Source organism: Otolemur garnettii, unplaced genomic scaffold (assembly GCF_000181295.1).
Source record: "Otolemur garnettii isolate 467f Iridium unplaced genomic scaffold, OtoGar3 scaffold00006, whole genome shotgun sequence".
In the NCBI taxonomy this organism is placed as follows: domain Eukaryota; kingdom Metazoa; phylum Chordata; class Mammalia; order Primates; family Galagidae; genus Otolemur; species Otolemur garnettii.
The window spans coordinates 28,772,167-28,796,029 of NW_003852401.1; the positions used below are offsets into that span (position 1 = coordinate 28,772,167).

The window sequence follows — 23,863 nt, forward strand, 5'->3', positions numbered from 1 at the left end:
CCACAACGCCTGGCTATTTTTTGGCTGCAGCCTTCATGGTTGTTTGGCAGGCCTGAGCTGGATTTGAACCCGCCACCTTGGGTGTATGTGGCTGGTACCTTAGCCACTTGAGCCATAGGCGCCGAGCCCATTCAAAGGATTCTTATGAGGAATGTTCCATTCAATTGTTTTTATCAAAGCACACATGACCCTCTAGGTAACCGTAATAGTGTCTCTGATTTAATCTCCACTGTAAAGTCCTTGACAGCTAGGGTTACATTTTATTCATCCTCTAACAGTTCTGTGTATATAGTAAGTACTCAATAAATGTTAACGTCAAGAACAGTTTATAAAAATGACATTGTTAATAGATAAAGCCACCAGTATTCTTTGTTCATGTGAGATATTCCAAAAGTTTCTTACTTTTCTTGTGAGAAAGTTAAAAAAAGAATAAAGTTTCGACATGATGTCTTACAGAAAATTCTGGACAAGAGACAGGTAAGATGGAATTAACAAAAACTGTAACAGGCACTTGAAGTCAGCATGCTTGATGTATTTACTTCTTTCTCACTTGACATTCCAATTATGCCTAAATCACACTGGAACATGAACCCTTGAGATCAATTACTTTCCCTCAGCAAACCTCATAGAGAAAAATGATAAGGCTTTGACATCCTTCAGCTTTAGATGGAAATTTCTAGAACAGCAGGAGAAAACATTAGTGGCCACTGCACAGAATGGGATGTGCTAGGGAATACAGATGACCCTTGAGTTTCTAAAAATGTCTAGTTTTCCGGTGACTTTCTCTGGATAGGATGTATATTTGCAGAAAACAAACTTTTATCCCATCTCTGCTAGTAATATATAGTTAGATAGTTGGAAACCATAGAACATATTTTTCATTTTTCATCAAGGCACAGATATTCCATTTATGCCTTTGCCTCAGCTAGTCCAAAATTGTAGAGACCCTTATTAAGCTTCCATTGAACAGGAAAGTCGGTTTTTTATTTGAAATATATTTTTGATTTTCTCGCTCCCAAGGGCAAGCCATTGTTCATTTATTTTCCATCATAGCTAATACAAATTTCTCTGGCACAAAAGACTATGAACCATCTCTTGGTGTTTGCCCCATCGATTATTTTCCCCAAGTTATGAACAGACTACTAAAAATCTTAAAGGCCTTCTGCTACCAGAAAGTTCTGCTTCTTGCCCTATGGTGTCCAAAAATGGTAAATCTAGATGATTATTTCTGGGACAAAGATACCCAACTAAAAGTTTAGATGAATAACACGTAGGCCTCCGGATACCCTTTTCACACTGACATTTTTCAGGGGTGAAGCATTTGCTCACTAATAAACGAAGATCTAAACATTTCTCTGTCATCTGACACTCAGGCTGACAATTACCTGGCAAAGTAATCTCTGATTTCAACATCTGGAGCCTATAGCCTGAATGGTATTCTCAACTATGGGCATCCCTGCTCGTCTTCGTCAAACATAGCAAAAAGGAGAATCCTTCCATTTAAACATGTAGGTAATTTGATCTGTTGCTATTTCAGTTAGTGTTAATCTCTTTATGTTTATGGTGTTTAGTCAGTCATGATTCAGAAATAAGATTTGATATTTCTAAAGCAATGAAATTAATTAGGGAAAGTGATTAGTGACTCACTCTCAGAGAAAATCCATTATGACAAGGAGAAAAAAATGGAAGTTTGGGCACTTCTTTCAGGTGGTATACGCCAGAGAGCAGAGACAGGGAGAAAAAGACCAAAATAAGAATATAATTGCAATTCTTCCTTACTTTCTCCAAATCCATTTGCATTGTGACAGACACAGTCTTTTTTCTATCTCATACTCTATCTCATCTACAAAAGCTAAATCAGTTTTGGCAATTATAACTTTCTTCCAAAGTGATTCTCTTTCAAATCACATTCTTAGTAGAGAATTCAAAGACAAAATAGAAAGTTTACAAAGGTTAAAATATAAGACATGAATTTTTTTTCTTTTTTTCTTTTGGTAGAGACAGAGTCTCACTTTATCACCCTCAGTAGAGTGCCCCGGCATCACACAGCTCACACCAACCTCCAACTCCTGGGCTTAGGTGATTCACTTGCCTCGGCCTCCCAAGTAACTGGGACTACAGGTCTCCATCATAACTCCTGGCTATTTTTTTTTGTTGTTGTTGCAGTTTAGCCGGGGCCGGGTTTGAACCTGCCACCCTCGGTATATGGGGCTGGCGCCCTACCCACTGAGCAACAGGTGCTGCCCCAAGATATGAACTTTTTCTTTCTTTTTTTTTTTTTTTTTGAGACAGAGCCTCAAGCTGTCCCCCTGGGCAGAGTGCCGTGGCATTAGAGCTCACAGCAACCTCCAACTCCTGGGCTCAAGCGAGTCTCCTGCCTCCGCCTCCCAAGTAGCTGGGACCACAGGCACCCGCCGCAACACCCGGCTATTTTTTGGTTGCAGCCGTCATTGTTGTTTGGCGGGTCCGGGCTGGGGATTCGAACCCGCCACCTTAGGTGTACGTGGCTGGTGCCTTAGCCGGTTGAGCTATAGGCGCCGAGCCGATATGAACTTTTTCATGAAAAAATTTTTTTCAATGAAAAGCCATATAGTTGAGTATAAACATTTATAGTCCTTGGGCATGTATTATTTAAGAAGCTCTAAATGAACTTAAATTCTCTTTAATCATCTTTAAGTTACCAAAGTAACTGAAAAGGTACTGATTCAGCCCTGAAATAAAGGGTACATGAACAGGGTGTGTACATTCCCTATTTCTAATTTTATGTGTATCATGAATACAGTAAGTTTTATTTATATGAACATATAGTTATGGATTTATATTTATTTGCAGTGAAACATGTCCAACTCTGTTAGATTTTGTTGGAAATCAAAGAAGAAATCCTTCCTGATCAATAAAGCTTGGCTAGGCCAATTCCTTTTTTTAGCATAAAGAATTCACGATACTGCAAAGAGGAGTTCTTTGGAAATGATTTTTTAAATTAGCCACATGTGTGGCTAGACAATTTCCTATCAAGCTTAATAAACATGATTAATTTTTACAGTTATTCAGATGGTATACAGAAACTTCCTGACTTCATTTCATCATGATAAATTTATAATTGCTTTCCTGGAGAAAAAGCACAGTTTCATTATAATACCGTATGTATATGTATGTGTGTGTGTGTGTGTGTGTGTGTGTATGTGTGTGTGGGGGGGGCAAAATACAAATCTCTTTAGACTGCTATTATCTTAATAACCATTTCTATATGTTTCTTAAAATTTTAAAAGTTTTAATTTCAAAAATTCCCCAGGGGTAATATTATACTTAATCGTTTATCTCCACACCAGTTGTGTGCATAACCTCATATTCTTTGCTAATCAACCATGGTTCATAGTTTATATAGATCCCACAGAGACTGTGATGATTGTGCATATTTAGATCATAAAATAATTAGAACTACAACTACCTATTAAAGTGAAGAGGGTATGGTATTTTTAGATAAGTTTTCTATGTTAGGGTATAATTATCCTTGTTGGGGAAAGAAAATAATCAATACGACATAAGGTTCATTACCTTGGACACTGGCTTACAACCAAAAATACATTGGTTTTATATTTTTGGATACATGGAATAATAAAAATTAAATTATAAAACAAAGAGGAAGATGAAGGTAATTTAAGTGCACTTATATATTTAAAAAATAGCATCACTGAGGTACAATGGGAGAAACACTAAAAAACATGTCATAAAACACATTTTAGTGAATTTTTATAATATACAAAAAAGAATCCTGGCCTGGGATCCTGGGTTGTGTGACCCTGGACAAAGCACTTAACTTACTCATCTTAAATAACTTAAATAATCTAGTATCCCATGTAGGTTATAAAACAGTAGTAAACTGAAGGACAGTCTTATCAAAGATCTTAACATTTTTAAGGTAGACCATTTAAGATCATGAAAACCTGAAAACCTGAGGTAAATAAGGTAAATAGCCTCTTTTTCATTGGTTTCTAAAGTAGAACCATGCATTCTGCCTTCAAATGCTCTGCCACTGAGCTATACCCTGAAACAAGCTTGTTGAATGCAAATTTGTATCTACTTTGTAGGATCCCAATGAAATTACTTGCAAATACTAAGAAGCAAGAAATAAGTCAAAGCTAAAAGCTTTATAAATTCCTCAGTTTATTTTTGACAAAAGAACAAATTGCTATATTTTAAAAAGTGAGAACTAGGGCTAAATTTTTAATAAAAACAAAGCATAGTTAAGGATCTTGAACTCTGGTTGGTAGGAATTATGGAGGACTTTGGGCAAATGTTCTCGTTTTAGGTACTTAGCTATAAAAGGATCTAATATGTTTATTTTTATCATCAAAGAAAAATAATAGTAAGTTAATCAAACTGTCCAGTGAGGAAACTCTAACTTTGAACTTTTAAAAATTAGCAATTAGAGGATGGGGGAGAGCAGTATCAAAGCTTTAACTGGCTCTAAAATCATTGTCAATGCCTATAAGGCAAAGGTCATAAGCCCAATGCTTTTCATTATTGCTCATTTCATCTACATGGGTCTATCTCCTAACCAGGTAAGGGTGTAGTTTTTAATGGCTCACTTGGAGTGCTGGGCCATTGGCAAAGACAAGGAAGGGGATGGGAGAGAAGAGATGGTGTTAAGGTGGCCTTGGGCAGTGTCTTTATTAAGGCAGGATGGGTAAAAGAGAGGCAGAAGAGGGAATGTATTGTACCAGGTGAGCTCACCTGACATTTTTATTATTATAATGCTTGACTACTTGACTTACTAGAGTTTTCTGAGAGTGCAATGAATTTTATGTTATTTGTTTTAACTTCTCAATGTTTAGCATAATGCATGGCACCCAGTAGACACATACTATATATTTATAAAAAGCACGAATAAAAGACTCTCTCCTCTCTCCTTTGAGTTTTTTCCCCACCACAAATTTTATGTGTTCAGAGAACTGATTGGGTTAAGAAGTTCCTTATTTCAAACTTGAATGGCTCCCTTGAGTTTTGTTCCTTAAGTTCACAACTTTGGATGAATTACTTGATCCAAGAATCTGTTAGAGTACCTGGATTTCACAATTCACCCAGTGGGAACTCAGGTAGAGGGAAGGGCTGTGAAGGGAAGTCCTCCCTGGGATTGGGGGTTTTGGATGGTTTAAAGTATTAACAGTAGCATTAGGAAGCTGATAGACCAAGGGAAGTGCATGAAGATCAAGGGGAGTTTTTGGAGAACCAAAGTGGTTACCATATCAGAGATTTTACTTTCCAAGCCCCTCTAGAGAGGGACCTGATGGCACCGCCCACAGAGTATCTCTATGGTAGCTCAGCAATGCTGGGTTTTCCAGGCCAAGGCTGGAAGATGCACATCTTAATTTTTCTTGAGTCACTAACCTGTATTAGGTGGTCCAAATCAGCCGTGCTTCATGTGCTAAAACCCAATTCCTGCTTCTCCTTATTGGGAGGAAGAAAAGAGAAGAGAAATCGGGAAGAGAAAGGAGACTATGTAGTATGACTACCTTGCTTCCCTTCATCCTCCTTATTTCAGACTGGTCTCGCAGAGTTTTCATGGGATTTCCTACTTCATAAGACATTTACAATCCGTTCCTCTGCTCTTCTCCACCACCCTGCCATGACAGATATCTCTGAGACAACTTGTTCATAGCTAGTAGCTAGTGCTGATGTGAGGTTTTGGTTGAGCTACTGAAAATACAGATGACAGTACCCTCTTTCCCAAGTTTCAAACACAGGCTTTCCATCAAGGATCTACCATGGGTCCTGGCAAATTACCTACCCGCCTTCTTCTGAATATTTATGCCCAAATGCCAGGATGTCAGACGCCCGTCCACTCCCATCACAGACAACAACCGGCACAGGAGGGGTGTCTCGAAGGTACTCCAAAACAATTGAGATCACATTGGGTCCTCCTTCCACAATGAGTGCCACCACTGGAACGCCTTGACCGATTCCTGCATTAAAAAGGAAAAGAAAAGGAAAAAAGAGAAAAGAACACAAAGCCAGCAAACCAAAGACACAAAAAGAGAAACAAAAAGCAAACTAAAATTACTGAGTACAGGGGAGGTAACACATATGAAGGGGTAAAATACTAAGCAAACATTTACAGAAACCTTTTCGCAGAATTTTCCCACCAATCTGTTTGATGTTGCCCTCCCCCCATGGTTCCCAGGGTGCTGGGGTCAGCTAAGGCCATGGTTGCATACTTTATAGAGGAGGGAGAGAAAGGAATTGGTCAACTGATAAAATGCTGAACCAGCCCCCAAAAGACTAGAAGCCAGACATGACCTGAAGCAAGTCTGTTATCCACCTCATGGTTCAGTTTCCTGTATGAAAAATGGGAATTTAAAAAATGCCACCTCCTTGAAATTATCACAGTGGTAAGAAAATGCTTCAATGGCTCTTTATTAAAGACTGTCAAAATCACCAGGGTGGGGGGTGCATATTTTAACTTGTTGAATCCATTACTGGCTGAACTATAGGTTTATTTTTGACCATTGATGATCATCTTGATTATTGATTCTTTTTTTATATCTCCTTCTGACTTTTTAAAAGATAAAGATGGTGATGATTGATTCTTACCAGTACAATAAGCATGATAAATTACCCAGGAGCTCATGGCATCTGCCAACTGCCGTTATTGTGTTCTTCACTACTTAGCAGGGTGTCAGGCATATGGTGAGTGTTCAGTAAATGTCTGCTGAATTCAGTTGAATTAAGGGTAGATCTTTCCTAAAGTATCTCAGCTATCTTTGTTGAGCTATAAGACGTGGTTGTTTTGAGATAAAATTTGCTCTAATAGCAGCACTGTATGTATGGTTCAACCATACCTTAAAGAACAGTATTAAAATCAAATATCCTTGAGGGGCATGATAAGAAGAAATTAAATTCATTAATCAAGTGATATTTCAAGTATCCTTGTTCATTGAATAACTCCCTTTGGTTCCATTTTGTATCATACTGTATTTCCTCTCTCCACCTCCTCAGAATGCTTGAACGGTTGAGTAGTATTAGAAAGATGAGCTGATCTTACAGGGGACACAAAGCAGTTATCTTAAAAGAGAAATAAGCAAACTTCTACTGCTTTACTGCTACTTCTGTAAATATGACCTAAAAAATACTCTTGTAAATCTGAATTCTCCCTTTCACTCCTCTGATATGGTTTTTTCTCTTATATCAAGAAACTGCTTTCCAATGACAAATAATTGTTTGGGATTTGGTTTCTAGCTCTATTAACAAGAAATATTTTTGACTTGCATGACCTGTTTTCTTCCCTAGCCCTTATCTCTTGTAAGTTGGTGTTTCCCATTGTTGTTTCTCATTACAGAGGAATCATCTAAAATGCCAGTGATACAAAAATAGGTGCCATTTTAAAAATCTACACTTAAGAAATGTAGGAGAAAAATGATAACTGTTGATCAAGACAAGATGTCAAGTTTTCTATTTATTCCTCAGAGGGAATTATTCATGGGACCCATTAATTTTTTGTGGATGGGGAGGTTTAGAGAATTATTTGTTCAAATCCAAGGAAAGGCCTTGCTATTCTGCTGTGACCCAGGAGTCCTTAGTGACTCAGACAATAGGTCTCTATAATGTCCTGTTTGGGTGTCTATAAGGGAGACATTTTTGTTATTGCTGCTGATTAGGAAGGTTAAATAAATTCCTGTTGAAAGGCACTTGGCATAATAAGGGGCTACCTTGTAATATTAATACAGCTTACTTCTTTTCAAGGAAAATTTGCTGTCATAAAAAAAATATCTGCCCCATAGGGATTTGTATTTTAATGTGCCTTGGAAAGATTGCCTCTTCTACCATATTTAAAGTTTTTCCTGAAGTGCTATGCTACTTAATTTTTCCCTTTGCTTTGCTTTAGCACATACTCTTTTTTCTTTTTTTTTTTTTCAGTTTTTTTTTTGGCCAGAGCTGAATTTGAACTCGCCACCTCCATCGTACGGGGCCAGCCCCCTGCTCCTTTGAAACACAGGTTCCACCGTTTTGCACATACTATTGTATCACTGGCTTTATATTAAGGAAGAATGCTCTATACATGATGCTTTAATATTTAGACTCATTCCAGGATTAAGAGATCCTAGAATTTACCAAATTCTGACTCTTGAGCATGTATTCTATCAATGAGATCTTTATTCCAACTCATAGACCAACTGTGATCCACTCTGCCCTCATGCAGGGAGAAGCCCTAGAATGGACCCTGTAGAATGCCAGTGACCTAGGGTTTACAGGACAGCAGGCAAGGAAGCCAAAATCCCCTCTCCCTTTAAGAGCACACATAGGTGAAAGAATCAGTTTTCATAGGGTGATTATTTGAGACCTGAGTGTGTGTACACACATACACACACACACACAAACACATATAGAGTGCCAAAAAAGTATACACATTTTAAGAATGGAAAAAAAACCCCGAGTTATAATTGTAATACTCAAGTTACATTTGACTTCTACAACTACAAGATATATATGATATAATATATAAGATAAAAAAGTGTTATTAATATATATTATTATAATTTTAATCCAGTTTTTTCTTAAAATGTGTATACATTTTGGAAGGGCAACCACTATATATATTTAGTCAAATTCAGTGCTAAAAACTGGATGGAACAAATTATTTTTTCATAAATATTAAATGTATCTATGCTTCCACATTCTCTCCTATTGCCTTCAATAGTATACATGGAAAATTGTTCCATTGTTCCATGGGCAATAAAGGACTTTGTAGCCAAAAAAAAAAATCATTTTTTAATTTCTTAGTTACTACATATAAGAAGTAGAGAATCAGAATATGCCTAAAAATACCTTGTTGAGACATGGTAAATTAACCCTTTCTATCAGGTCTCTCTCTCTCTCTAACTCTCTTTCTCCCTCTCACACATACACACCCTTCCCTTTGTTTCTAGGAAAAGGAAATGATATCAAAGAACTAGTAAGGATCTAAAGCAGTGGTTCACAGCTGATTTTCTTGAGGCAAGTATCTTAGAATATTTCTGTGGATTTGATGAAAGCTAGTGACTCTTTCTCCAGAAAAGTAAATGTACATATGGATATATGCAAAAATGTTTCTGTGTGATTTCAAAGGGGTTAGGATCCTTGAAGCCTATCCTACCAATTTACAATCCTATAAATACCTTGTTAATGGACTTTACAACCCCTAACCACCCCTTACCCCCAGAATTAAGCACATTGATCTGATTGCAAAGAGCATCAGCATGCGTTATTTTGTGAAGCTCATTACAACCTCTAAGACAAGGGCTAGGATGGCTCAAACAACATTCTATACCCAGAAGAACTGTGTCACATTATTACAGTTCATTTACATTGACTGACCTATAGGCTATACCCCTCCTTCCCTTCTATTTCTCTCTCTCTTCCTTATTTTTCTTTCTTTCTTTTTTTTTTTTTGTTAACACTTCATTTTGTATCACATTTTGGACATAGGATATTAAAAAAAAAAACCATAGAAAAATCCACAAACTTACAAATCAGACTTTAGGGGTATCAGCAATTACTGCAGTAATGAGAAGAGAGCGGTCAAGCTATTTGCCTAATTTTAATAGGCATCCATTTACTGCTTACTTAAGAAATAATGGCTGAAGTTTACACAGTATCACAGCTTTTCACAGATAATTTTAGAATTAGATTCTTGATGCCCTTAACTATTTTGAGCATCTCTTCTATAGTCTGGAAAATGTGAAATGGATTTATGAAAACTATGCAAAGCTGGTAATCAGTTGTGCCTAACTGACAACATTTAAAACTATTTTTCTTTCTTAAGAAGTTTAAGGTGTGTCTTACCCATTAGGAAGATTCCCAGTTGTAAATGCATGACTATTCAAGTACAAGTGTGGAAATATTATTTATGGAAGGTGAACTATTTGAATATGTTATTATTTTTGAAAAAGGAAATGTGATTAGAAATCTTTCAGCTATCTAGGATCAGAGTGAGCCCAAAAAATATCTGGGGATGCTACATATGAAAAAATGTGACCTATTATAGCTCAGATGTCTCTTAGGTCTTCTATGCAAGGAAATAGTTTAAATATTACCTTCACATTTTGAAGGGAGGATACATTATCTATTCAAGACTACATAACTATTCATTCAATGTATTTGACCCTACTTGGAAATTAGTGATTAACTCAAACATCATTTAGTGAATCTTTATGATGTATCCAGTTGGTGAATGCTAACCCCAATGCAAACCCATCCCACCTGCCATTATTACTACACTTTTTTTTGCCATTACAATTCTGTACCTAAATTCATGCTTAAGAAAGCATTTGAAATATGAAGTACCATACAAACTATTAAGCAGTCAAAATAAAAACACATAAAACAAGATGTTTCATTTCTGGTTATTTATGGTTCTCAAGTGGGGAACAAACTCCTTGAAAGATGGCTGCCCCCTCCCACCCCCCACCATGAGGTTGGAACTTCTCAAGGTGTATTTTTCTAACCTACTTTGGGGACTAGGCAGGGAAGGTAAAAATAATATGAATTTCTGAAATGCCTTTTTTCTGTTATTACCAGTTTTCATGGCAACTCCCATATTGATATTTACCTGAATGGATCCCCCCTCTATATACAATATTTAAAGCTTTCCATATTTAAAGCTAGTATCAACACTCCAAAATAAACATGTTTATGTATTTTATCTTGGCATGTGAAATTTTATCAAGTATTGCTGGAAATATGGGGATGTTGGGATCCTGATAATATACCATTTAGAGTCACAGGAATGCCTTCCTCAGACAGCAGTAAAAAATTGAAAACAGATACCATGTTTCTCCGAAAATAAGACACTGACTTATATCTATTTTTTCTCAAAAAGACACACTAGGGCTTATTTTCAGGGGATATTGCACTGAAATGCATGGTGTGGCTATGCAGCATATCTTCATAGCCACACCCATCACTAGGTCCTATTATCAGGGTAGGGCTTATATTTAACAAATGCATAGAAGTCCTGCTAGGGCTTATTTTGGGGGTAGGTCTTCTGTTCAGGGAAACATGGTAGTACATAGCATTTCTTATCTGAGGCACTAAGAATGTATACCTATTGAAGTAAGATGGTAAACCTCATATTTTTTGTTTTCAATACTGGTGAACTAATTTATTTTGTGCATTACCAATGTTCCAGGCATTTTTATAGTATAGTAATCCTATACTAGTCCTGGCTGGCTGGCTTTCATTTTGGGTGCTACCTTCTTGCTTTGCTTTTGTGTCAGCAACCACAGGCCAAAGGACAGAACTGGGGCAGAGGTTTGAGTGGGAAATTTTGTAAGCTAGCCAAGAAGGTCATTCTGGTGTGTGTACTAAAAACACTCACCATGTCTTCTCTATTCACACTCCCCTAGCAGAGAACTGACCCATCCACAACTGAGAAGGGGCAACCTTACTGGGCTTCTTTGAGAGCCACTGGATTAGGGGGTGAATACCAGACCAGCAGTGGGCCCAATTTGCCCTCCTAGAACAGGGGTGGACTGAGTCCAGGGTGGATAACTGCAAGGTGGGCTTTGAGTGCATGTGATTTTGGGAAGTGAACTTCTATTAGCCGGAGCTAATGAAGGTGAATCAATGAGCAAAAAAAGCCTGTATGTAGGAAGAAAACAAGGCAGTAGGCACCATGGGGGAGAAAGATCACCATGTGGCCTGAGCAAGAGGGAAGGAAGATGAGTGTGTGTGAGAGAGAGAAGGGGAGAGAGAGAGAGAGAGAGAGAGAGAGAGAGAGAGAGAGATAAAAGAAACAAAAAAAGTAGTGTATGCATTGGGAAGAAAGAATAGGAGAGACAAGGAGAGGAGGAGAGGGGGAGAGGGAAGGGGTGAGAAATAAGAGAGAGAGTAAAAGAGAGAAAGAGCAAAGGGAGAAAGGGGGAGAGAGAGAAATACAAATATAGCCTGGATTATTGGTGACTTTTCAATTGCAATTACAATCATTTGGCCATAGTTCCCATAGAAAGTCCCCTATACACCAAGGGTAGGCAAACCTTGGTGTATAGGGGAAAGAGCAAAATAATAAATACTTCAGGCTCTGCAGATCAAAGGGCAAAAGAGAGACTAGAGCAGGTACTTACATAATAAGAGAGAAAAAAATTTCTACAAAATTTTTAGGGATGAGTTTCAAAATATAATTGAGTATCTTTTTAAAAAATAGGTCTCCTAAGAAAAATAAATTTTTGGATGAATGAATTTTTGAATTTCATTTAGTTTTCCTATGCCATAGAATAATATCATTCCTTTTCCCCCAATCATTTAAAAAATGTAAATATCACTTCTAGGCCCATGAGTCATTTGAAAATAGGATGGGTCATAGTTTGTCAACTCTTCCTCTAGACACATTTCTGTCTCCTTATTAAAAAAAAAAAAAATCACTTTATATACCTTGAGTGAGTTTTAGCTTATTTATTGCTCCCAAACTTTTTCCTCCCCAGTCTCACTTCTGCTTGCTCTAAGGCAGTTTTTGCCCACCCTTCACTACCATGAAGGTCCTCATGGGCTCTTTTCGAAGCATGAAAACCTAGCTGGGAGAAAGTACATACTTGGACTTGAAAGTCTTTTATAGAAGAGGCATTTGGGATAGGAGATTTGTTTTGTTTTGTTTTCAGTATTCAGGTCAATGTTGAGTGTAGGCCTAGTATCTGCAGAGGTAGCTGGAGGGACTTCACTTTGGTGCATCACTGATGACCATGTGGATAGCCACTCACTAACCTGGTAAGCTCATCTGCTTCTTTCACACAAAGAGATTGGACGTCACCTGTGTACTATAGCAGGAAACTTCATCCTTGCAACAGATGGAGTTCAGATCTCGTCTTCCCAAGGTCTAAGCCCAAGGCACAGGGAGCAATCACTCCTTTCTGAGTAGGTGTAGTACCCAGAGAGCAGCATGATGGCTATATTACTACCAGGCTGGGGCATTCACTGCTCACCTGCTCACCATGTGCCCCAGGACTCAAGTCTTCCCTTGACTGCAGTGGGCTTTGATCTCTACCCTACACCCTGGAAGTCTGGCTCATTCTCTCAGATGAGGCTTTTCCCTAGACAATGGCTGCCTATCTACAACTGGACAGGATCCGTCATGTCCTTGCTCACAGTTTCCAACTGGCTTCCTGCTGACTGTGCATCCCCTGATTGGTTCTCCACATGTACCACACTAGTCTCTTGTAGCTCTTTGCTGTTGTTAACCCTGACAGCAGGGCTAGACTTCACAAAACTAACCACATATTACCTGGAACCATATGACTCCATCTTAAAAGGTCACAAGTACATCTTGACATGTATTGACATACAAAAAAAATATAGTTAGTAAATATATATAAGATCTGAAGATACAACCTGCCATGGATTCAAAATACTTTTTAAAAACATTTATACTGAACATGTACAGACTTTTTCCCCCAGTCATTATTACCTAAACAATACGGTATAACTATTTACATAACATTTATATTATATTAGGTACTATAAATAATTTAGGGATGATTTAAGGTATATAGGGGGATGTGTGTAGTCCTTGTGCAAATACTATGCCATTTCATATAGGGGTCCTGAGCATCTGTAGATTTTTGTATTCAGGGGAGGTCTTGGAACCAGTCCCCCATGGATACCAAGGGATGACTTTATTTTGGTATTTTACACAATAATGAACACACAGAGTAAATTTATGATTCATAGAGCTGTTTTGAGTAATAAATGAGTTATTATTTTTAAAGTACTTAGAGCAGAATCTAGCAAGTAATATGGACTTTAAGGTTAAACAAACACAAATACAAACATGCTTATATATATTTATTAAGTCCATGAAAAGCTTCAGCTTTAAATGTATAAATGATTCATGAAGATGAAAGGAAAATGAATGCATTGCGCATGTTTAAACCAAAAGAATGTACCGACCAACAAATAATTTGGAACGTGCTTTTCCAAAGTTTGAATACTCTCTTGCAGACCAATAATATGTTGAGAAAACCAAATTCCTTTATCTTGTATAAAAAAGGCTAAAACTTTCTGCTTTGGGGTAGGTGACCTTTTGTCTCACTCCCCAAAGGCCTTCTACCAGGGCCTCTCCTTAGCATTTCAATCAGCTTGTTAAGTCTTTTGAGCGTGTTGGAAAGAGATGTAAATGCCAAGTAACAAAACTCATAAATCAACTCCAAGTGTATTATGGGCTCATAAACTAACTTAGCTTTTGACTTAATCAATGGGAACAGTTTTTCCCTTATGACCAGATGGCTTTGATGAAAATATTCAGCTAATAATGTCAATGTATTACCAGGACATCCAAGCAGCATTCCCGTGAATAATTTCAATAGAAAGGGGATAGTCAATCCCCTTTGGGCTGTAAGGCAAGTATTACTTTCATAAAAGGAAAAAGCCAGCATTATTTTCTTTGGGCCATTGTGTGAAGACTGAATGTTTTAATGTAATTGATCTAAGTGTACAGCCCCAAACAAAGCTATATAGTGTTTCGTGGCTGCTCTATTCAAAACTCACAACAAAAGGCATTGCCTTCTCGAATATAAGGTAGTCAGAGTGGTTCTAACTTATTTTACTTTGTCATACTTTGCCCACCCTCTCCTGCAAATGTGTCCACATCTAAGTCCATAGTCCAAGTACATTTCTTGGTTTCTTGCAAAATTAGCAAGGAGCAAAGCAGCCGGGGGAATTATGGAGTGAAAAAAACAGAAATACCTGTGATTTGGGGAAGAGCTGGGCAGGGAGGTAAATGGTAGGAGTGAGAAAGACCTTGCTAGAAGTATATATATAATTTACCTTTCCCAGACTGTAAACACTTTTTTCTTTGTATCTGTTGAGGGAAACAGCAATTACTTCTTGCCCCAAATCCAATAAGCTCTGTTTTCTTTTTATGGAATGCTTTTTTAGATGTTTTCTATGCATCCTTCACTTGCCAGATTCAAAGACATGCCTTCCTCAGGCCTTCCCTTTCAACCTCACTAAGAAAAATTAACTGTGCTCACTGTGTGCCCACAAACTACTTACTTTTTAAATAAAGCAATGCCAATGAATATACTTTATACATTTGTCAATCAACTATGAGAATATAAAAAAATTCTCCCAGTACCTTCCATATCTCTTTTGAAGTTTTATCTCATGAATCACATCTGGGCCTCTCTTTCCTCTATTAGGTAGACTTATCTCTATATTACCAGCGTATCATACAATGTTCCATGTGTAGTAGTTACTAAAATATGAATGAAAAAGGCAGGATACTGAACTGCCATCAAGTGTCTCTTGATCTGTCATAGGTTAAATAACAGTCTAATTATTTCCAGATAAATGTTTAAGGCTTTATGAACATGAGTAATTTTTCCTGAATCAACTGACCAGAGATCCAGGTTACTGAGATGTGATTTGAATTCTCGTGAGATCAGGAATTATGCCCGATGCCCAGTGTCCGTGCTCATTGCTTTTCCTGTGGACTACTGCAATTGCGTCCTGATTTCCTGCCTCCTCAACAATCTTCCCTCGACTCTAGTTATCATTCATAAATACAGTCTTTCTGTAAAAGTACAGGGGCTTCCACTGTGCTAGAAAGAAGCCTGGGCCTTTCAGGTGCTATATGAGGCTCCCCCTTTTCTCCACCCAACCTTCAAGTGCATCCTCCTCTCCCCCAGAGCTTCCTTTTCACCCTGGTCTTGGTGTCATCAGATACCTTCACCATCTGCTGTGGAAGATTATTTTTAAACTTTCTCTTAGCCATTCTCTCTGAGAGGAGTATTTTCCCTCCTTTTGGTTTCAAGAGGAGGAATTTTTCCCAAGCACATCCTTAGGTTTTCTGTGCCTCTTTATGCACTTGACCCCTCAGGAAAGTTGGAAAAACAAGCAAACATACAAATAATTGGGTTTGCTCAGCTCAGCCTGGCTCTGCTTCCTCTGGGCATCTTCCTGCCTGCAGAGAATGTGAGCTCTGGCTCCTCTGGGAACCCTGATCCTGAAGATGCACAGTGAGGCAGGGAGGTGAAGGCTCACTGTGGGGTTCTGCCTAATTTGGGGGTATCACTAAGCCTATTTGGCCAATAGACCTAAAACCACACTGTCTCCCAGAAGTAACAAAAATGATACTTTGGGTTCTTCCAAGTACTTCTTTTATTTCTCAAATTGGTCAGAAGTTGGATGAGGAAAAGGGGTACTATTTATTTAGCTCCTCAGAGACCCCCAACTCAATCTTCAAAGTCTAGTCCAAACCTTACCAGTTCCTGAAGCTCTTTCTAACTCCCTGGAGCAATGTTAATTATCTGTTCTTTTATGTTTCCATTGCTTTTTTTTTTTTTTTTTAAGAATGTCTTTTGGCAGTTATTCTATTTGCTTTAATAAAAGTTTCGTCTACTCATTTGTAAGCTATTCCTTCTGACAGACTCAGTAGTCTTCTTAGGTAACATTCTGGTTCCCATAGGGCCTCACACTCAGAAGGTAGTTCAAATAACTGCTTACAAAATAAAACAAAAATAAAGGGGGCAATGCTTAGGATCCACCTTGGGACTAGAGCAGCTGAAAGGATGGGAATGAATGGGTGATTATAAAGGGACCAACTGTCATAACTCAACACTGTATTTTGCTAATAGTGGAGATGACAGCCACTTGGGTGGCCTCCTGGCCTAAACCACTGGGCCTCAGCAGGGGCCAGAGAGCTAGAGAAGAACATGGCAAGTGACCTGGGTGAGTTTTCCCATTTCACCTGTCCGTCTGGATTACATTGGAAAGAGCCTAAATTCTTAGGGACTCAAATAGCCAATTTCAGTCCACCTATCTTTCACTTTTAAAGAGAAGCCCTGCTATTTCTCAGTATTGAAACCGGCTAGAGCAACAAAGTATTTCAGACACTGAAGAAATATATGAATACAGGTTTATACTCTTCCCTTTGCTGGAAGGACATCCATGAAGCTATTATTTCCTCCAGTGGAAATGAATAGGAACTATATGATTGAAATAGAAACTGAATTCTGTTCCTACTGAGGTGATTGGTAGGTTTTAGCAGCTAATGTGCTGTAGGCTGGGATGACCTTCATTTATCCCTAAGGTTATTAAAATTACTGACTAGTATTGTCATGTATGAAACAAAGGAAAGACACCGATTATTTTAACTCTAGTAATGGCATTTAATCCAATTTTTGATCCATAAATGGGAAAAGTGATATGTGGTTTTTACTTGATTACCAGGGTATCTCTTTCTAAAAGATAACTTGTTGAGTTTAATCTGAACACATGTTTACCATGACTAAATCCTTGATAAAAAAAAAAATATGGGTGACAATGTTGGGGGGACCTTCTTTCCTCTTGTTTCATGTTTCCACGTGGAGGGAGCACCTTTAGAGTGACACATTTAGCTCGGCATTCTGTCTTTACTCTTTTCCACGTATAGAATTAAATAACCTGAACTGTCTCATGACTGGATAGCATAAAATATGAAATCCCAAGCCCTCTGCCAACTGAATGGATTCCCTGTGGGCCAACGGGACCCTAGAAAAGCCTTAAAAAGAAGTTCCCAGCCATGACAGAAAGGGAAGTCAAATACTTCTCTTTTGGAGTTCAGACACTACAACTGACCAGCATTAATAATAAAATAGAGACCATAAGGCTGACAAAACAGATTCTTTTTGGCAATGAGACACCAAATGTACTAAATTACAAACAGGACCTAAGGCCATGCAAGGCAAAGTTCAAGTTAGGTCCGTAGCCATCAATTTGCTTAACAGATCACTGGAGTCTGAGTCTTATATTGTGTCTTGCTCTGTGATCAACAGACTTTTTATCTTAACTTAAAACATTCCTTTCAACTGATTCCAAGCCTTTAGATAAAGTTTTTTTTTTTTCTTTAACCAATTGCAAATCAAAGGATCTCTGAACCCATCTTTAACTGTAAGTCCCACTTTAACATGCTGTACCTTTTCAGGCCCAACCAACGTATACCCTCCATATGCTGAGCTATGATGTTACCTGCAACTCCTGTCTCTCTAAAACGTATAAGAACAAACTGTAGCCCAACCACCTTTGGCACAGTTTCTCAGGAATTCCTGAAACTGTGTAGCTTCAGGCTGAAGTCACTCATAGTTGGCTCTGAATAAACCTTTTTAAATTGTTTTACATAGGTTTTTTTTTTCCTGTGAACAATAGAACTAGTCTAATAAAAGTCCTTGAGTATGAGGAATTTAGTTTCTACCTTTTTTCCCTCCAGGAACCAATGCCAGGCAGTGATCTTGGTAAAAAGTGTCTGTTATAGACCCAAATTTCTTCTTTGGTAAAGTGTCCGGGAGCTGAAGTGGGCAAACTCTCTAGGTCATTATCCCCAACAACTTCATCATTAATAAAAATCACATTTTGATCTCCATCTGCCTGCCTCTGGTGTCAAGCTCTCAATTTGAATGCTGGACTGTCCAGAGTCAGGTACAATGTGCCGTCCTCCCCACCGCTGACTTTAACACCAGGGAGAGCAATGCTGTCATTTCTGCTTCTGGAAAGGACTGTGCAGCAGCATCTAACAAACCTGAGCCTCTGGTTCAACTTTGTGAAAACGGAACTTATATTTTCAGAGCAAATATGGCTTTCTCTGAAAGACCATTTTTTTCTCGATATCTTTATAGCTCCTTATGTTAAAAGAGCTAATTACAAACGGAACTAAAACAAAATTGCTCATGAACTTCTGGGTTGGAGTGAATGACAGTGTAATGAAATCCATCAGGCCAGCCCGCTATAGGTAGTTATTTTTTCTGCCCAAGGGGAAGTAGCTGTTGCTAAGCCCCTACCAGGTGTCTGGCACTTGGCCAGGGGGTTGTGACCCTTTTCTTCCTCGGCTCACTTAACGTGAAAATTATGAGGATAAAAAAGACCTACATGATGATCCACTTCCACTTAGTGATTAGTACACATATTTTTTCTTTCTTATGATTTTCTTACTAACATTTTCTTTGCTCTAGCTTACCTTATTGTAAGAATACAGTATATTATATATGTATGTACATAAAACATACAAAATATGTGTTAATTGACAGTTCATGTTATCAGTAAGGCTTCCAGTCAATGGTTGGCTGCTGACCCAGCACTGTTTAAGGGTCAAGTATATTATTATCCCCATTTTACAGTTAAGGAAACTGGGGCATAGAGAATAAATTGCAAAATTCATGCAACTAATAAATGTCTGAACTGGATTTCAAGAAAGACACATTGGGAAGTCCAGAGTCTGTATTTTTTGCACTCGAGTCGGTTATCTTTTGTTGGGGAACCTAAGGTGGCCCTATAGGAACCCTTCCCCTCTCCTCCTCCTCCTCTCCTTCTGAAACAAAGAATACAAAGAAGCTAGTTAGCCCCACCTCCGAAGGAAATTCCTGCCAAGGACTCTAACCCACCAAACCCCTCTGGTAAGCTGTGGGATTTGCCCACACTCTGGGCCCCATATAAAAGGGGTCTCTAACTACCCCCAGGTGCAGATGCCATCTTTGCCCCTGGCAAAGGAAGGATCTCTGATCCTTTTCAATAATCTTGACCTAAATTTCTTTGCTTGCAGTCTGGTCTCTGGTCATCACCACTTCCACCTTTCATCTGTCATTAAGGTGACTACACCATTTACTATATAGTCAGGATACATTCACAAGTGAAGGATTATCATTAATAATTATTCTGGAATGACAGGTATAAACTAGAATTATTTAATCCCACACAAACCAGTTTGTACATTCATCTAACCTCATTCATATTTTAGCCATTCAAACTGGTTTCTGGTAGCTTTTTAACGTAGATGCCAATCTCAGTTACGTTAAAAGGACCCTGAGTTTGTTTGTTCCTTTGTTGCTTCTCTTCCTGGAGGAAAAAGGCCAGGACTAGCTGTTACCCTCTCCAGTTCCCTGGTTCAGGTTTCTTGCTCCTGCAGAACCACAGCTGCTCATTATCAGAGCTATTTCTTGTTCTAGATACAATGAGCAATGAAACTCCAGGGAAGGATTAGATCATTAAGAGAAGGAAAACAGCAACAACATAACAGCACCTGCATCGATCCAATAAAGGGAAAGTATCAATTAAAAATTTTTCTCATGTTCGAGCATATCCGTGGTTGTGCTGAAAATAAATCCCTTCTACTTTTATCCCTTATAAACAAATACTCTGTTGCATTCTATCATTTAAACACATCCGGAAACTTGGTGATGAAGAATCAGGAGACAGTCCTGGCCCAGAGGCACGCCTTGGGTACTTTGGGTCCTTAATCACTGGGGTATTTAACCCAGTTATCCTTCTTTTGTCTATGTGAAACAGCAACTTGGCTCCTTTCCACTGCTAACGCCAAGAATCTATCCAAGTGCAATAATAAGTGCTAGTACCATTATTCTAGAAAGGGAGCTATCTTAATATTGCAAATAAGAAATCAAAATCTTAAGGATGGCTCTTAAAATCCTAATTCTAATGTGCAAAATCTAGTTTGCCCATTGTACACTGTCAGAGAAGGGGTGTATAGAAATCCCCATGGTGAGTTATAAGCTCTTCTTATCAGTGTTTGCTCTAGAAGAATGGCTTAGAATGAGTGTGCATCAGACTCTCCCGGAGACGCTTTTAAAACACACACTATTCCGCCCCATCCTCAACATGAGACTTGAGAATCTGCGTCTCAAAGGAGTTTGCAGGCGATGTTATTGCCGCTGGTCCCAACACCACATTTTGAGAACCAATGTCCTAGGATAAAACCGCAGGGAACGGAGAGTTTTGCTTGTGAAGAGTAGAGAAATCCAAGATGTGCCCCCCTGAAGCAAATGAATACAAAAGAACACGGAATGAGACCCATGAAAACTATTTTTCCAGAAGTCAATTTTAAACTGAGCATCAGCAACTTTTTCTGTAAAGGAGCAAATAGTAAACATTCTCAGCTTTGTTGGTCATGTGGACTTGGCTGCAAGGACCGAGCTGTGGGATTGTCACATGAAGCAGCCAGGGACACCGTGTAAAGGCTGAGCCTGGCTCCACTGCAGTAAAGCTTTATTTACAAAAACAGATGATGCGCTGGATTAGGCTCATGGGCTATAGTTGGTCCCCTGGGTTTGGTTAAAAATGATTCATATAAGACGACATCTGTCAGCTTGTTAAACCTGAGTGTGTCTATAATCAATGACAAACTAACCTGGTTGGAACTGCGTAAGCCAAGCACTGATACCTGTTTTAATTGTATGTGGTTGATGTAATATCACCCTTGTGGTAGAGGTGAAGGGTGGGAGACAGGCACTGATCTTGCAGTTCAGTCTCTAACACTGGCTATTTGGGTCTATTTAAAAGCAAATGTTCGGCTGCCCCACTCATTCAATAGGGGTTTCACTGCACTAGGAAGATCACCCACCTATATATTTAGTACATTCACGACTTGGTGCTTTGCCTCAAAGTAAAGAATCTCATTTTTGTGCAGCAGGATAATTTGTGGAGTTATTAATTAATTTAGATTCTTTTCCATTTGTTCTTCCTTCTCCTCATTTCAAAAAGGCCACTTGGGTATCTAGTCCCAGGGGAAGTTTGTGTTGCTGGTCAAAGCTGCCAGAGAACAGAAATTGTCTGGAGCTCAGCTCTCTCCACGACTTTCGTAAAAACCTAAGTTCACTAATGTCCTAAAGAGAATGGAGAAAGTGGCAAGTGACTTCCATGATGGAGAAGTGGGGGGGTCCCTGAGACAGAAAGGAAATTCAAGCCTAGGACAGGGAGAAGAGGAAACTCATGCCCGCCTCCTGGTCATTTCCCGGTCGCCTCTGACTAGGTCCACCAGCAGCATCGACACAGGTGGCCGTTCCCTCCTGCTGGACAGAAACACCCTTCACCTATCTCCAAGACAGTGGCCGAAGGAAATCAGAATGTTCTACTACAAAATACACCTCTTTGACATAGTATTTTTAAGCCAGAGACAATTGGGAAGCAGCAGTTATAGAAAGGACTGTGTGACCTTCCCTTTCTCCCCTAGGGCAGACCGTAACAATTCCAATGAGGAAGGTGCAGGAGCCTCTGCCTGTCCTCTGTTCGCCTAAAAGCAGGACAGAGAATCACAAAAACAAAAGGTCTTTCTATTTGCTCCTTGGCCTCTTTCCCACCTGAAGACAAGATATAAATTCTCTTCGAACAGATCCTTATAAGCTCAGAAAGAATCCAGAGGGCTCTGTGAGCAGACTGTACTCCCCAGAGATTCCCCTTCCCATGTTGTCCTGCCTTTGGGATCCTGGGACCGCGTTCAGCTTTGTCCTGTCACTTCCCTAACCATTCTGCTCTTTGTTGGACATTCTATGGACGCAGACTCCCAAACCACTGCTTCGGAGCACTTTCCCCCTGCGATCTGCAGTGCACACCTGCTTTGCTCTTATTAACCTGTCTTTTGTTGCAGGGGCCTGTCTCAGGCACAACCTTACAAAGGTTAAAGAAAATTCCATTTTCCTCTCTCCTTCAGTGCTCTCTCCTGGTTGCCCTCTTACCTCACTACCTGCTCCTTCCTCATTTCCTTCGCTGGTTCATCTGACCTACCTGGGTTCACACTGCTTCCCTTCCCATCTCTCCTTGCTTTCCCACTGGGCTCCTTGCAATTTCAGCCACTTCCCTGCAGCCCTTTTTCTGCTCCCTCTGCTTTTTTCTTCCCTTGGTACGTACCACTATCCAATACACTACACATTTTACTTACTTATGTTCTATAGCTGCCCCACCAGTTGTAACTTCCACAAGGGCGATAACTACCCCAGGCACCCTGTGTGAGGGGGACTGCTGTGAAGTACACCAGGGGACGCTGGACCTGAGGCTGCTCAACCTGATGGGCCAGTGATGCCAGCTGCTGCCAAGACCCCACTGGCTTTATTTGCCAGGAAACATGAGAGCTGCCTGCCTTGGAGAGGTCCAGCAGGCTTAGACAGCTACTGTATCAGTGGTGACCTTGGCTGACAAAAGTTAAGAAGCTTTTTCCGAATTTTTCTTTCTCTCTCTCTCTCTCTTTTTTTTTTTTAGACAGACCCTCAAGCTGTCCCCCTGGGTAGAGTGCTGTGGCATCACAGCTCATAGCAACCTCCAGCTCTTGGGCTCAAGTGAGTCTCCTGCCTCAGCCTCCCAAGTAGCTGGGACCATAGGCACCTGCCACAATGCCCGGCTATTTTTTGGTTGCAGCCGTCATTGTTGTTTGGTGGGCCCTGGCTGGATTTGAACCCGCCACCTTAGGTGTATGTGGCTGGTGCCTTAGCCACTTGAGCCACAGGCGCTGAGCCCCAATTTTTCAAGTACTCTATAAGCATGAGGCAGTTAGTATGAGCATGAAAGAAGGAAGAGGAGAGACGAGGAAGAAGGGAAAGGAGGAGGAAGGGAGAGAGTTAGAGAGACATCTAATAGAGTAAGATAGAATTTGTCAAAACTAGATGGAAGGAGACTTAGAGTTGGATTTATTTGAATAAAGGAAAAAAAATTTTATTATGTGACATTTCCTACACACCTCTGTTTATGAACTATAATTCATACTTACTATAACTGTTCTTAGGACTTGAGTAATGAAAACAATTCAACAGAATAGAAATCCTGCTCCATGCCTGCCAAGAAAACAGAACCTAAAAGTGGAAATACGAGAGTGAAGTGAACTCTCTGCTTCTCTCCAAACTCTTCTCACGGCCACATCGTGCTGAATCTCTGCCTATTTCCCAGTCTCCCCCAGGATTTCAGAATGAATTCCAGTGTGCACCAGAGTTAGCACGAACTTCCTTTGGGTAATAGAAACGCTGCTAATGAGGAAAGCTTACTGCAGATTTGTTTGATGCCCAGAAAAGCTGACTCTTCAATCTTCTCCTGACTGTTTTAGCAAAGGCACACTTGTGTTCCCACCCTGCCTCATCCTGGGAATTATCCA

General features: G+C 39.4%; 1 protein-coding gene across 23 annotated transcripts in view; it reads right to left on the reverse strand.

The window, feature by feature from the left end:
* The window catches only part of TRPM3 (transient receptor potential cation channel subfamily M member 3), a 559,493-nt gene that overhangs the window by 221,338 nt on the left and 314,292 nt on the right, over positions 1-23,863 (reverse strand). For all 23 annotated transcript variants that reach the window (XM_003782940.1, XM_003782943.1, XM_003782941.1 and 20 more), the window contains one exon: positions 5,789-5,963. In XM_003782940.1, coding sequence (XP_003782988.1) covers positions 5,789-5,963 — 175 coding nt within the window. The remainder of the gene's footprint in view (positions 1-5,788; positions 5,964-23,863) is intronic.